Source organism: Cercospora beticola, chromosome 1 (genome assembly GCF_033473495.1).
Source record: "Cercospora beticola chromosome 1, complete sequence".
Lineage (NCBI taxonomy): Eukaryota > Fungi > Ascomycota > Dothideomycetes > Mycosphaerellales > Mycosphaerellaceae > Cercospora > Cercospora beticola.
This window is the reverse complement of record NC_088935.1, coordinates 1,503,894-1,517,626: the sequence shown is the minus strand read 5'-3', so window position 1 is coordinate 1,517,626 and position 13,733 is coordinate 1,503,894. Positions and strand designations below refer to the sequence as shown.

Below are 13,733 nucleotides of genomic sequence, written 5' to 3'. Positions count from 1 at the left end.
AATGACAGCCATTCCTTCCACTGTACAGATATTGAGATTCAATGTGTATATCGGCCAAAGTTCCAGACTGGCCAGCACTGAATCACTACTTTGCCTTAGGGTGCTCCTTCTGAGCTTGCTGTGCTGTCTCTTTCTGCAGTTCCTCCGGGCCTTTGCTATTCTGCTCAGCCTTCACAACGGTCTCCGACGATGATTCAAGTTCCTCGCGCTGCTTTGGGTCCTGTTGCTGTTGCTTCGCTTTCTCAATCTCTTGCGGTGATTGAGGCTTGTCCTCTTTCAGTCGCAGCTGCGGGCTAGAGCTCAAAGGTCGCTGGAATACAATAGATCTTTGCACAGCATTGCGTGCTGGTTGGAGACGAGTGAATGCGCGCATGACTGCTCGTGCGAATTCGTATGAAGGCGAGGTTGGGAGCTGAAGCTGGAAGTAAGTTAGTAAGGTTTAGCTTCGCCTGATGGAGAGCAGGACTGCGTACGAAGTAATAATTTACAGTTGAACTGCGATGTGTGTGTTGCGCGAATGTTTGGAGCTTGCAGAGATAGCTTTCGCAACCGTTTGCATATGAAGAGCTCCCGCGTAGCACCAGCTTCCTCGAAAAGCACATTACCGCGGATACGCTCAGTTGTCATTGTGACGACATAGCGCGCCGAGAAGAGCGGGTCCAGCTCCGATGGCTGAGAGCAACCAAGAACGAATATCGAGAACTCGTCTCGAGAGACACTGGAGAAGTTGTTGATCGACGCGATAGACTGGATATCGTTCATGTTATAGATCCTCGAAAATTTTGTCCAAAATCGGGTCCCGTTCCAGCTTGGGCTTAGGCTTCACCACAGCACTGATCGGGTTACTGCTGGGTGTGCCACGATTTCTTGCCAGTAGGAGGGCAATTAATAAGACGATGAGACCAGCTAGAACTATCCATACAGCACTCCATCGTTGCCGGCTCGTTCTTCGATTCTGCTTCTCACGCGCCTCGTATGCTTCCATCCGATGACGAGCAGCTTCTAATCGATCATTGAGTCGATCTGTCCTCTGTTTGGACTCTTGAAGCTGATCTACCAGCCCATTGATGGTCTTCTCCTGAGGCTCGAATTCTGCAAAGCTGTCGAAAGTAGTCTTCGTGTTCTGCTCGAGCTGAGCCGATTCCTGTTTGAACTTCGCATGCATGCTTTGACTCTCCTCTGCTAGCTGCTGCAAGCTCGAGACGGTGCTCCGGAGCAAAGAAGCCTTCTCGAGTATCGCATAATATGTATCGTCCAGCTGTCTGGTGCTGCTCATGGCCACATCTTCAACCAGTGCCAGGTCGTCACGCAGCACTTTCTCGCGCTTCTCGTTCTCCTTCTTTGCTTTCTCGATGTCTTCGGGCCTGACCTCCCTCTTTTTGGCTAGCTGGGCTTGCTGACGAGTCCATTCATCCACGTCGCGTTGCTGTTGTGATGCTCGATGCTGATGGCTATGCTTGCTGCCTCCGTGTCGTCCTGACTCTGCGCCTTTCTTGTCACGCCGGAGGAGGGAATCAAAGCTGATCGGGGGCTTCAGATCCATGGCAGACTGTACGGTCTCTTTTGCAGCATGCCGATAGCCATGCTTCTCTCCTCCAGTGAAAGCCCTATTGCGCAGGCTGGACGAATGCAACCGGCGGTGGAGGTGCGTGCGCTCATCAGGAGGATCTGTTCGCGATCGCGTCGGTGACATTAGGTCGGCAGTAGCGGTGCGCAACTTGGGCAGTGCCTTGAGCGGGCTCAGGCTTTCCTCATTTTCGTGGGCCATGGTTCCTCAGGAGGCCCAGGGAGTGACATCGTCCGCCGAGAGATTTCGGTTCTTGCCCCGGTCGACCACAAAAAGATGATCAATGCTAGCCTGCTGAACGCGTTGGCATGAACGAGCAGTTTGTCATCGCCTGTATTGGCGACATTCACATGCAGGTCGTTCTGTGACGCCAACTCGGCGTCTGCCTTGGTCGCGCCGACGGAACTTTATCCTTCGAGGCTGGAAGCATGTCCGAACGCCGTTCTCGAGGTCAATGGGGCATGCTCTAGTCGCGAATTATCCAACAACTGAGGACCACAGCGTACGGCCGTACCTGTATGAGGAGCCACGATCTTCCAACTGAGTATGAGCGCCGTTCCCACCGCACGCCGCGTGCTGCATTCTCTGCTCGCATCGCCTCCAGCGGTTCGCTCGGCTGTCGTTCGGCATTGCTACGAAACCAGCATCGTGACGAGATCTTTGGCGACGATATCAGCACGCGAACGCGCGGATGAACGCAGATTTTGCTCCGGCGCTCATTCTCACAACTCCACGGCAGGATATAGAACACCCTCGTATATATCCGGCGCTCGTTTCCAGTCGTCCAGTCCGATTCTTACCTCAGCGACACCACCCGACTCAACACCACCAGACTCTCCGAAGCAGAAATCCCGAGCAGGTCGTTTTCTGTTCACGTCGACACTCTTCATTCTGTCCCTTGTTACCGGCGCCGCAATGGCAGCAGCCCCAAGCCTGGATGCCGTCAATGGCTTCATGAAGCCTCCCACCGACGCCGAGACTCTCCACCTATACGAACCAGATACTCCCACGGCTGCAGAGATCAACGAACACATTGTCAATCACCCTCTCGCACAAAGGCTGCGAGCACAAGAAGGAATGCGCGAGTCAAGACCCCATTTGAAGATCCCACCTGCGATGCGCCCTCACAACCTGACAGGCGGGACATTACTTGGAGATAACAAGATTGAAGTGCCGCCGCTCAACTTCAGCGATGCAGATGCAGAGCTGCCCACTCTGACCCAGATCGCTTATCTAGGGTCAGGGCTGTGTGGGCATCCTGGCATTGTGCACGGAGGGTTGCTGGCTACACTGCTTGATGAGGGATTAGCAAGAGCATGCTTTCCAGCGTTGCCGAATAAAGTTGGAGTCACTGCGAGTCTGAAGATTGACTACCGAGTCCCATGCCCCGGGAACAGTTATGTGGTACTCAAGGCAGAGACAACAAAAGTCGAAGGCCGTAAAGCGTGGGTGAAGGGTTGGATCGAAGTTCTAGGCGAAGAAGATGGAACTGGCACCAAAGTTGTGGAGGCCGAGGCCTTATTTATCGAGCCTAAGCAGGCTAAGCAGATGGCTAGAGTGTACAGCACGCAATAGTGCGGGCCTATGCTTGGGTTGTCCGAGGATTGAACGTTTGAATATCACGCTTCGAAGCGCTTGGGTCACACTTTTCGGGTAGTCGACCCGCTGTCAGCCATAGACATAGAGCATCCAGAAATGCTGCAACGTAATTCCCTGACGAACAGTTTCTCCTTCGCTTATCTTCGACTTGATGTCATGCTGTGTGATCGATTCGGTGCAAAGAACTGTGCGAGTAGACCGGCATTGTCCTTGGGTCAAATTTAGAAGTTCGTGCCCTCAGGAGGCTGTGGTATCTTCTTGTTCTCTGGTGTGCCCATAAATCGGCGGATCTCGATCAGGATCGTCTCCATGGTGAAGTCACGCTTCCACGTGCTTAAAGAGCGTATCGCACTAAGATTGACCTAGGATAATCTCATGAGCATCACTTTCCTTCCCTAGCAGGGCGTATCTACTGACCTTTCCCGTTCGTGCGTCCACGCATGGCAAGTTGATTTTGCTGATGAAAGTGACCTCCGGTGGTTCGTCTGGGTACTTGTCACCACAGACGATCTTCAACGAGTAGATACGATTCTCGTGCACGCTCTGGTTTGATAAGATCAGCCAAGACTATATACGGTAGCACCAGAGATGGAGCATACATGAGGAGGCCCTAGGATTGTGCCATTCCAGTTCGTCATCAAAAGATCATCACCTTCATCGAGACCATATGAGCAAGCCTCTGATCGACTGTCAGATTTTCGTACAAGGTAGAAGGATTTTCCAAAAACAGACCCGCTCCAAGTCCTTTCTCGCCCTTCTCGAGCTCCTCGAGCAGCCTGAAGTTTCGAGGCACCGTCGCCATGTCTGCGCTGTGATATTTGTTGTGGATGGTGGGATGTCGTTTGCACGACGCGCTTGCCTGATCGTCGACTCGAAGCCCCACTATCGCGCTGGCCTCAGGCAGACATGCCGCGGCACATCCATATCCACCTACGCAAGCGAGCGCCAACACTCCTCGTCGCATTGGACTCGACGAAAAGCGGCAGCTAATATGGCAGCTCTCGAAAGCATCAGAGCACGCTTTGAGAGCTTGTCCAAATCCGCGCTCGTCGACGTCAACTTACCAAGATTTTCAGACGTTGACGTTGCAACGCTCATCCGTGACGGCAAGGCTACAGAGATAGGTCGTATCCCAGCCAGGCGGAATTTGTTCTTTGGTATGTCCCACTGGAGTACTGTAACTCACTACAGCTTACTTAGACGCAGGACTTTAAGACGAGCAAGCCAACATTCTCATTGTCCTGAAGACCACAATCAAGGAAAGCGAAGTCCGTGATATACTGCCCTATCTCGACTTGATCTTGGCAGCTCATGCTACGGATGCGGTACCTCAAGGAGGCGGCAATACCGCTTCGGCTTCCGGAAAGCATGATCTCAATTCCAGGACGCTGGCGGCAGATGGTTTCGACGACTTAGTGGTGACAGAAGAGCACACTTACGTGATCTGGAAACAACAATTGCACTTGTCTCGGCCGCGCGCTCGACTGCAGCGACCAGCGATTTACTTCACTGCCAACTTGAGGATCGCAGAGCAGCTTCATAGTGGTTCTCAAAGGCCCAAAGAGCAGTTGTTGAAGCCCTTTGAACCTCTACCAGCGAACGTTCTTGAATCCCTCGCATTCAGTCGGGCGCCAGGAGCGGCAGATATTTACATCTCCGAATCAAGAATCACGAAAGTGGCGCCCAAACCCCCAAACCTCACAGACACTGTCAAGCCAATCAGAGGCGCAAGTAGGCGGGCCTTCCCAGCAGTCCCAGCAGTCTTTACGCGCATTCGATATTCCACATTGCCTGATGCCATTATTGCCAGCCTGCATCTGGAGACTTCACACGTCATCGCTGGCACAACAACAATCCACAAAGCAGATCTTAACGTCACAAATGCGGACGTCAAGGATCTGACCAATGTCGCACTACCACTCGAAGCACGAGGAGCAGACGAGACAGTGCTACTTTATAAGGTCACGCCTCATACACAAGCACATGCAGAACGCAACTCCTTGGCCGAGAGTCCTGTATCAATATCTGTTCGAGCCGAAGCTCTCCTCGACCAAGGCTCAAGAATATCGCTCGAAATCGACTGGCAAGCACATATTGATCTGACACACACATGGCAAAAGCCTCATTACCGCTGGTCCCGTGCTGCGGGTCACTCATCATATCACAAGAAATCACTCTCAGCACATTCGATCACCAGACCCTCCATGGATACGACATCTGGAGCATCGACCGATCGCACAGAACATACATCAAATGGAGGAAGCATCGTCTTCAATTTCCATGCAGCGTCCACAACGTATGAATCTTCCGAATTCAAGATCTCAGTGCACTGCAACAATCGCTCCACGCGTGCGAAGAAGTTCGGACTCATGATGCTACATCCTCGAAGTAGTACCACTACTAAGCCTCGACCAACAACAGGGCATACTACAATCGCCGCAGCCACAATCGATGGCTCAACGACATCCGACCTTCTGGCCAGCTTGTTCAATGCTCCGGCACTGGAGAAGGCTAAACCGCCCGATGTACTCGATCTCAATCCCGACGCCAGGATCGGTCCTCTCCCGCCTGGCGCTTGTTTCGAAACGCACATGCCTTTCAAGGCGCTACGGTCTGGTGTACTAGATTTGGGTGTGCTGAGGATCATAGATCTGGATACGAGACAGACGGTTGATGTAAGGGAACTGCCTGATGTGATTGCTTTAGGCAGGATTGAAAGTGAAAGAGGGTAGCACAGTACGAGGTAACGGCGACTCTGGCAGTCTGCTTGATACGATACTTGAGTGTGGGTTTACAGATTCAATTCAAGCGGGGCGCTGAAATGGAACAGAATTTGAATCACTAGCCACATCTCTGAAATGGTTCCAGTTGTCCATCACTCGAGCTTCTCAACGTGCGGTGGCACTCCATTGAAACGCGGACAGGGAGACGACATTGTCCCAGCTAGGTCCAAAGCGTCTCGACGATTCGATCGAATGTCTCAATGACACTGGGCTCCATGGAATAAGACCTCAAGGGGATGAAACGAGTTGCTTGTTTAGTCGCTCCGTCGCAGCCACGTCGGAGAACTCGTCTGCATGCCCACCTCAAACAGCATTATTGAAGGGCCTCAATCACGCAAAAACGACAGTGCAGCAGTGTGTCTCTACACTGTTCGGCAGATCATGTCCTCGGCATAACATAATTGAGCAGCACGAGAGTGAACAGTTCCCAGAGCGAAAGTCGACAGTTTACAATTCTATCGTGAGCGCGAATTAGAGAACATCGGTCTTACGATCTCGAATGCCACGAGAGAGAACTCGTAAACATTCTCAGGTTCCACACCAGGTGGCTTGAAATTGGAGGTTTGGACGGAGAGGCAATGCAATATGGGTCGTAATTCTTTCTTTCTCTCCTTGTTGAGCTCACTACGTATGCCATTACTTCCAATGACGTATTGTTGAGCGCAACTTAGCAACTGAGTTCTGCCTGAGTGAAGTTTCTGCCTTTGAGTAAAGTTTCTGCCTTACTTAGGCAGCTGGAGCTGGAGCTGGTGCGGCCTGGTCAACAGGCGCAGCAGAAGCTGGGGCCTTGGCGGCCTCTTCAGCGGCAGTCTTGGTCTCGCCATCTTGGGCAAGGTGGGGAAGGTCGCCACGGCGAAGCCACAAGTCGATGAGTGGCTGCATGGGCTCGGTGTCGCGGTCGGTAAGGAGGCTGGAAGCGCGACCGACGTTGATGAAGTGAATGAAGCAGGTGTTAAGCTCGCGGTAGGAGTTGAGGTCCCAGAATTGGAGCCAGTGCGACCAGTACAGGTGAGCGTAGCAGCGGAACATTTGCTTGTACATGTTCTTGATCTCGGCCTCGAAGCGCTGAGGAAACCCAGAGGACTTGCCGAGCCAGTTGTTTGGGTCGTTGCTGAGTTGCTGTGAGGCCGGAACTGGTGGCGCCTGCGTGAATGTGGTGGTTGGGAAGACAGACTCGTCTTGGATCTTGCCAGCGACCCAGGTCTGAATGTGCTTGATGTACGTTGCGGCTGGGAGGTTGATGGGATTGCGGTTGGTGTCAATCCAGGTGTAGGTGGTCCTGCAGCGGCTGTCAGTGAGGTGCGCGACAGCGAGGGAGAGGGAGTACTTGCCCGCCGGCGGACATGGTTGGGCAAGTCTTCTCGTTGCACAGGCCCACTCCACTAGCGCGGTCATCCGTCTGCACAATCTTCACCATGCCGGTCAAGAGACGGTTCTGTTCAACGACTGCAAATGGATGTCAGCTTCGCGGTCAGTGATAGACTGTGATGTCAAGTACGTACTCTGATGTGCCAGCCACTCTCCGGACTCAACGTGCAGCGGGTTTGCGGCTAGAGTCATGAAGTTACCCTTGACGATGAAGCCGGCGTACTCGTCGCGGAAGAAGAATGGAGGCTTCCTGCCAGCCGGCTGTACTTGCTCATTGGTGGTCATGTTGGCTGGTGGTGCGCCACTTGACGAAGGCGTCTGACCTTGCTGAAGGTTTGGTGGGTAGAGTGATGATGGACTGTTCGCTGAAGGCGACGAAATGTTGCCGCGACTTGGTGGCTGACTTGGGCTCGAGCGAGTGGGGTTGGCTTGACGACCCAAGTTGCGACTAGAAGATGCAGAGTCATCGTCAGTAGGTGTACGTGGTCCAACATCGAAACGAAACGAGTTCTCGCCGATGATCAGCATGGAGGGCTTCGGCGGAGACTCTGGCTCCGGGGCGCGGCGTCGCGGTTGCTTGGGGCGATAACACAGGTAGATGGCATCGTCTGGCACGGACAATGGCGGCGGCGTCGATGGCGACGGCGGTGGTTCTGGCTCTGGATCCGACATCTTGGGCTGGACGGCAACTGCAAGCGGATCCGGACAATGTTTCCAACAGGTGTGTGTTGTGGTGAAGCAAAGATGAACACAGCGGCGCGACAAAACAACACCAAAGCTCACATCTTCACTTCTGTTATGGCAGCCTGATGACATGCAGTAATGTAAACACTTCATTGGCGGGGTGCATCGCCTCTGCGTGTGTTTACCATCGACCGTTGAGCAGTTCTTCACTTCGCAGAAGGAAGGTGCCCGGGGTCAATGTGAATTTTGCGTCATGCTTTGGTTTCGGTACTTGAAGCGTGACAACGATGCTCATGCGGACAAAGTAAATCTCCGGATTCCAAGAAAGATCGATTGAGCACGATGGTTGCGAGGTCGTCTGTAGCATTCAAATCCGGCGTCCCGCGAGCATTGATCTTGGTGCGTTGACATGCATCGTCGAGGTCGGCCACGAAATTGCATGTTGGTGACCTTTTCAAATCGACTTGTTCGATGCATGGAGGCGGGCCAGTTTATAGGAAGTGAAGTTGACGAAGATGCCACTTCGGACTGTCAAGCGGGCCATAGTCTGAGCAGATCATGCTCGTGTCCGGATCCCAACCATACAGGTGGACCGAGCAAGGGGCAATGCCTCGAGCAAAGCCAGGCCAGAGAGGGACGACGCATGTTCGAAGAGAAAATGGATCGTACCTTCGTGGGAGTGCCGCCTTCGCTCACTGTGCCTGCCCGCCGAGACTGGAACAAGCGGTATGGAATTGGACGTCGTGCTTGGGGTGATGTCGAGTAGAGGGAGGCAGTAGGAAGGTCCGGATATATCGACCTTGTCCCGCCGCATGCAGGCCCCCGAATTTCGTCCCAGTTTCACCGACTGAAATAGAGGAAAAGCTTATTCACTTACAGGTTGTTCATCCAGGACGACATGTTCCTGACTGCCTGCTGGATCGTCTCGAAAAAGGCCGCCGAGGCCGGGGGGAGAAAAGAAAGAGAAGAAGAGGAAGGGAAGAGGTGGCGGCGGGATGTCTGGTTGTGCGTGTGGCGGCAGACTGGGAAGTGTTGTGGTCTGGGTTCAGGAGAGAGGCCAAACGTTAGCCAGAGACAGCGTGCAGGCAAGAGCGCAAGGGTGTCGCCCAAACAAGGTTGGCGGCCCGCGCGCGCTGCTGCAAGAGGAAGTTCGCGACTCGCTTGGCCTTTGAGGATTGACGAACCTCTCGAGCTGCAATTGTTGTTCGTGTATTCTACCTACCGACCTCCTCACTGGTGAATCCTGGGCAGACTGAGCTCCATTGTCTGCCTCAGTTGGTTCTCACCTCCGCCACCTCCGTCTCCGCCCGCCGCGCCGCCCTCCTTCATCCACCCTCACCTCACTCAACCGACGGACGCGTCGCGAGCTAAAATGTCTGCGGAACAATCGCCTGCTGCCACTGGCATTGCAGATGAGCGAGCCAGCTCGCCCGCTGATGCTGCGGCGAACGGTGTCAATGGCGATACTTCGGACGGCGAGAACAATGCGCAAACATTGAGAGGGAAAGTTGCAGACGACGAAGAGGACGACGCTGGCGATGACCTGTTCGGCGACGAAGATGATGAGGTAGATGCTGGAGATGCAGAAAAGCCAGCGTATGTTTAATGAGCCAATGTCGTCGAGATGAGGACTGACATTCGATAGCCAACGCCAGCTGGATGATGAAGAGCTCGATTCTGGCGACGACATGGGCCGGAATGATCGTGCGCAAAACCAGGACGAGGAAGAGCAGCAGCAATTCGAGGAACATGAAATGCTATCATTGGATCTCGAAGTTGCTCGTCAGCCTGTGCCCGAGCCCAGCGACGGCGAGGTAAGATGGACGGACTAGATGCAACGTAATTGTGCCGCTGACATTTTCCCAGATGTATGTCCTCAAAGTACCCGACTTCATGTCAATAGACCCCGATGCATGGCAGGTCACCACGTTCCAGCCGCCCAAGACCGATCACCACTCCAAGAAGCCCGCTTCTTCGACCTTTTCCGCCTTCAATACCGCGATGACTACGATACGCTGGCGACACTCCCCGTCAGATGCATCACAATTACAATCAAACGCTCGCATCAACAGGTGGTCTGACGGATCTTTAACAATTCAATTGGCCTCTGACCCGAACACACAGTACGAGATTGACGGGAATTCATTGGCACCTCCGCAGCGAAACCCAGTACGGCCCACGCCGGTCAGTGTGACAGGAGGCAATAAGGGAGGCAGAATCGGTCAAGTATCAGGTGAAGGTTACGATCCGAAAAAAGACAGCTTCACATATCTGGTTGCACCCGTCGAAGCTGCAGATTCGCTTCGGGTCACCCACAGGATCACCGCTGGCCTAACAATCAAGCAGAACGAGAGTGGTGAGGATGATGCTATACAGCGTTTGCAAGCTGCTCTTGCCCAAGCAGCAAACGCGACGAAAGTGGGTACCGGTTCAGGGCAGCTTGATGCGGTTGATGTGGATCCAGAGGAGCAGCGGAGGCAGGCAGAGCAAGCGGAACGACAAGCAATGCGAGATCGGAAGAAGCGGGAGAATGCTCAAGAACGTGAACGCTTACGAACGGATCGCGCACTGGGCCGTGCAGGTGTCTCCTCTGGTCGCTATGGTGGACTTAACGTGGGCATGCTGGAAGATGACGAGATGGAAGGTGGACGTGGCCGTTCTGGAGCTGGAAAGCCTCGCGCCAAGCCAAGGCGGCGACGCAACAGCGAGTACAGCGACGACGAAGACTATGGCCACAAGCGATTCACGAATCGGGAGGATGACTACGACCAGGAGGACGACTTTGTCGCTCCAAGCGATGAAGAGGAGGTCATCGAGGATGACGATGACCCAGATGATGGAATCGTCGACGACCGAAGAGAGAGGACGCCAAAGAGAGATCGTCCGCAACCTGAATCGAGTGGAGCCGGAGAGGACGAAGACGCAGAGGGCGAGATTGATGATGATCTGCCACAAGCCAGAGTCAAGCGGCGGCGTGTGGTGGACGACGACGATGAGGACTAGGGCTGCAAAGTGTTGTATACCAAAGCGAGGCGTCCGGTTGGGTAGGAGAACATCTCGCAGCATGGAAACTGTACTACTATAAACTCCGGGGGGGCTGATGTATTCAGGTCCTCGGAAGCCCGAAGCATGAACACCATTTTTGTGCCCTTCCAAAAACTCATCACACATTGCGCAATCGTTGCGGATGCGTATGTGCGGCCGTGAAGTATTCCTTTTCTGCCACCCAGGCGGAATTCAACATCTGCACGTGGCTGCCATGCGATTCCGATTGCCGTACATTCGAGTCGTATTTGCCATGTTCGTAAAGCCACGAAAAGAGGAAGTTGAATACGACTGCCAAGGCTCTGCTGTTAGTAGTGCTGACTGCAACAACTTCGGTGGACATAAATGCCAGGCACGCCCATAGGACCAAGGACTCGACCACATACGTCGTAAGTGACTTCTGCATTCGGTCGAGCAATGGAATGTCACTCTCACATTACGGTGTGTTGATGCTTGCTTGATGGCATTAGTGATGGGGCAGCCCGGGTCGTCATTGAGGGCGTCAGCGGCAAACGGCTGCAGACTTGGCTGTTGTTGCTTAGGAATTCCGTATGCAGCGATGGCGGCATTGTTCTCGTCGGAACCGATGGTGTTGACATATAGGACGGACAGAGTGGGTGTGTACTGTTGCATCACTGTTATTCTCAAGCCACCTTCTCCGTGTCTTTCGCTGCATTGATTCTCCTGAGATTCCGCCACTACGCCATGGCATCCAAGCTCTCTCTTGAAAACAAGGATGCGCCTGACTCTGATCAGGAGAGGCAGTCTTCAGGTGATGAGCTGAACAACGATGAGCTCGCCCGCATTGAGAGACTCGGTCGCCAGAGGCCAGAGCAACTCACATCTATCTGGCAAGAAATCGGGTTCGTCTTCTCGATAACCGTTTCCCAAGCCCTCAACGAATACATGGTCAGCGGGTTCACCATTCTACTACCCACCGTCGCAAGAGAACTCTCGATCGATCCGACTTCGCAGACATGGCCCGCCAGTGTCTTCTCCCTCGTCGTGGCGTCTTTCTTGCTCCCGTTCGGAAGAATAGGGGACATGTACGGAGGATACCCGGTATATATCGGCGGTTGCGTCTGGTACTGCATCTGGGCTTTGATCGCTGGGTTCGCGCAGAACGAGGTCATGCTCAATGTCTGTCGGGCGATACAGGGGCTTGGACCAGCAGCGTACTTGCCAGCGGGGCTGCAGCTTTTAGGAAGCATGTATCGACCTGGTCCTAGGAAGAACTTGGTCTTTGCGATTTATGGCGCAATGGCTGCGATTGGATTCTTTAGTAGGTGATGAAAGTGCAATGAGCTTAGGAGAAGTGCTGACGAACGGTACAGTTGGACTCTTCTTCGCTGGCGTCGCGGGGGAATATGCTAATTGGAGATGGTACTTCTGGATTGGGACAATGCTCGGCGCCGTCGTGGTTGTCGCATCATTGTTCTGTATCCCAAACGACATGGAAGCGCACAAGCTATCCTACGTGAAGATGGACTGGCTTGGGAGTCTCTTCACCATCACGGGATTGGTTCTGGTGGTGTTCGCTATCACTTCCTCCAGCCATGACGGCTGGACCGCTCCATATATCCTGGCCACGTTCCTGCTCGGTCTGGCTTCTCTGGGGATAGCTTTTTGGATTGAGGGGTGGGTGGCAGCACAGCCTTTACTGCCATTCGAGATTTTCACCAAGAAGCATGTCCGTCCATTCATGCTCGGCCTCCTGTTCTCCTACGGCACCTGCGGGATATACCTCCTTTATGCAACACTTTTCTGCATGAACATTCTCGGTGCTTCGCCGATGTAAGTAATGGCTCAGTGTCTGCGAGCAAATCGACTTATTTGCTAACTCGATGTAGGCAACTTGTCGCATGGTATACACCAAGTGCGACCATCGGTATAATATTAGCGATCACGGGCGGCGCATTACTGCATAAAGTGCCGCCAATGATACTTCTGGTCATCACCGGCTGCGCGATTATTATTGAGTCGGTTCTGTTTGCACTCGCTCCGTCCGATGCCTACTATTGGGCCTGGATCTTTGTGCCGATGGTCATGATGACTCTGTCCATTGACATAGTCTTGTAAGTGTATTCATCCATTCTCTGTGAGATCTGTTCTGACTTAGCATTGTAGCACAGTAGCAAATGTCTTCTTCTCGAGCACACTCCGGAGAAGCCAACAAGGTCTGGCTGGATCGCTCTCCAATGTTTTGATGCAGCTTGGAATCGCTGTGCTACTGGGATTTGCGGAGCTCGTCGGATCAGAGACCGCGCATCAGGGTCTGAAGCAGAGTTACCATAATGTGTTTTGGTTCAATCTGGCATGCGGAGCCACGGCGCTTGTAATATTCGTGGCTTTTGTACGAGTGCCCCGACAGAAGAGCGACCTGACTGCTGATGAGAAGGCGCTGAAGTTGGAAGCTGAAGCAGTGTGAGATAGTTCACTTGAATAGCCAGGACTTCGCTTCAGCTCATCGAGCGATGTTTGCAGTCGCTGTTTCCAGTCCAACGCCTGCATGACTACCTGTAAATGGAAGCAGCTGAAAATGCCGACTACGTGTAGACTCCGTTCTAAGTGATCCTTGGCATACGTTGGGGATAGGCGTAGTCGAGACACGTCCACCTCCAAGGCGCAGCAATTGTTATTTTGATCGTAGCGAGTCCGGAGAGGATGACTTCCGCTGAAGTTGAAGC

At 53.4% G+C, this 13,733-nt stretch overlaps 8 protein-coding genes across 8 annotated transcripts; 4 read left to right on the top strand and 4 right to left on the bottom strand.

Moving 5' to 3' along the window:
- Positions 1-85: 85 nt before the first annotated feature.
- Positions 86-373, bottom strand: RHO25_000588 (uncharacterized protein; the record flags this gene model as incomplete). Its single annotated transcript, XM_065602028.1, has 1 exon — positions 86-373. One exon carries the CDS (start codon positions 371-373, stop codon positions 86-88), a length of 288 nt encoding a protein of 95 aa, XP_065458100.1.
- A 390-nt stretch (positions 374-763) lies between these two features.
- Positions 764-1,768, bottom strand: RHO25_000587 (uncharacterized protein; the record flags this gene model as incomplete). The annotated part of the gene is made up of 1 exon (XM_023593200.2): positions 764-1,768. One exon carries the CDS (start codon positions 1,766-1,768, stop codon positions 764-766), a length of 1,005 nt encoding a protein of 334 aa, XP_023458610.1.
- A 714-nt stretch (positions 1,769-2,482) lies between these two features.
- RHO25_000586 (uncharacterized protein) lies at positions 2,483-3,142 on the top strand (the record flags this gene model as incomplete). The annotated part of the gene is made up of 1 exon (XM_023593199.2): positions 2,483-3,142. One exon carries the CDS (start codon positions 2,483-2,485, stop codon positions 3,140-3,142), a length of 660 nt encoding a protein of 219 aa, XP_023458609.1.
- A 245-nt stretch (positions 3,143-3,387) lies between these two features.
- MMS2 (E2 ubiquitin-conjugating protein mms2) lies at positions 3,388-3,968 on the bottom strand (the record flags this gene model as incomplete). Its single annotated transcript, XM_023593198.2, has 4 exons — positions 3,388-3,528; positions 3,584-3,709; positions 3,766-3,845; positions 3,899-3,968. 4 exons carry the CDS (start codon positions 3,966-3,968, stop codon positions 3,388-3,390), a joined length of 417 nt encoding a protein of 138 aa, XP_023458612.1.
- A 189-nt stretch (positions 3,969-4,157) lies between these two features.
- Positions 4,158-5,898, top strand: RHO25_000584 (uncharacterized protein; the record flags this gene model as incomplete). Its single annotated transcript, XM_023593197.2, has 2 exons — positions 4,158-4,323; positions 4,382-5,898. The coding sequence occupies 2 exons, from the start codon at positions 4,158-4,160 to the stop codon at positions 5,896-5,898; spliced, it is 1,683 nt and encodes a 560-aa protein (XP_023458611.1).
- Positions 5,899-6,675: 777 nt separating this feature from the next.
- On the bottom strand, positions 6,676-8,901 carry RHO25_000583 (uncharacterized protein; the record flags this gene model as incomplete). The annotated part of the gene is made up of 4 exons (XM_023593195.2): positions 6,676-7,228; positions 7,281-7,395; positions 7,452-7,765; positions 8,879-8,901. 4 exons carry the CDS (start codon positions 8,899-8,901, stop codon positions 6,676-6,678), a joined length of 1,005 nt encoding a protein of 334 aa, XP_023459646.1.
- Positions 8,902-9,373: 472 nt separating this feature from the next.
- Positions 9,374-11,004, top strand: RHO25_000582 (uncharacterized protein; the record flags this gene model as incomplete). The annotated part of the gene is made up of 3 exons (XM_023593194.2): positions 9,374-9,597; positions 9,647-9,815; positions 9,868-11,004. 3 exons carry the CDS (start codon positions 9,374-9,376, stop codon positions 11,002-11,004), a joined length of 1,530 nt encoding a protein of 509 aa, XP_023459647.1.
- A 747-nt stretch (positions 11,005-11,751) lies between these two features.
- On the top strand, positions 11,752-13,474 carry RHO25_000581 (uncharacterized protein; the record flags this gene model as incomplete). Its single annotated transcript, XM_023593193.2, has 4 exons — positions 11,752-12,328; positions 12,381-12,840; positions 12,897-13,121; positions 13,174-13,474. 4 exons carry the CDS (start codon positions 11,752-11,754, stop codon positions 13,472-13,474), a joined length of 1,563 nt encoding a protein of 520 aa, XP_023459639.1.
- Positions 13,475-13,733: the final 259 nt, after the last annotated feature.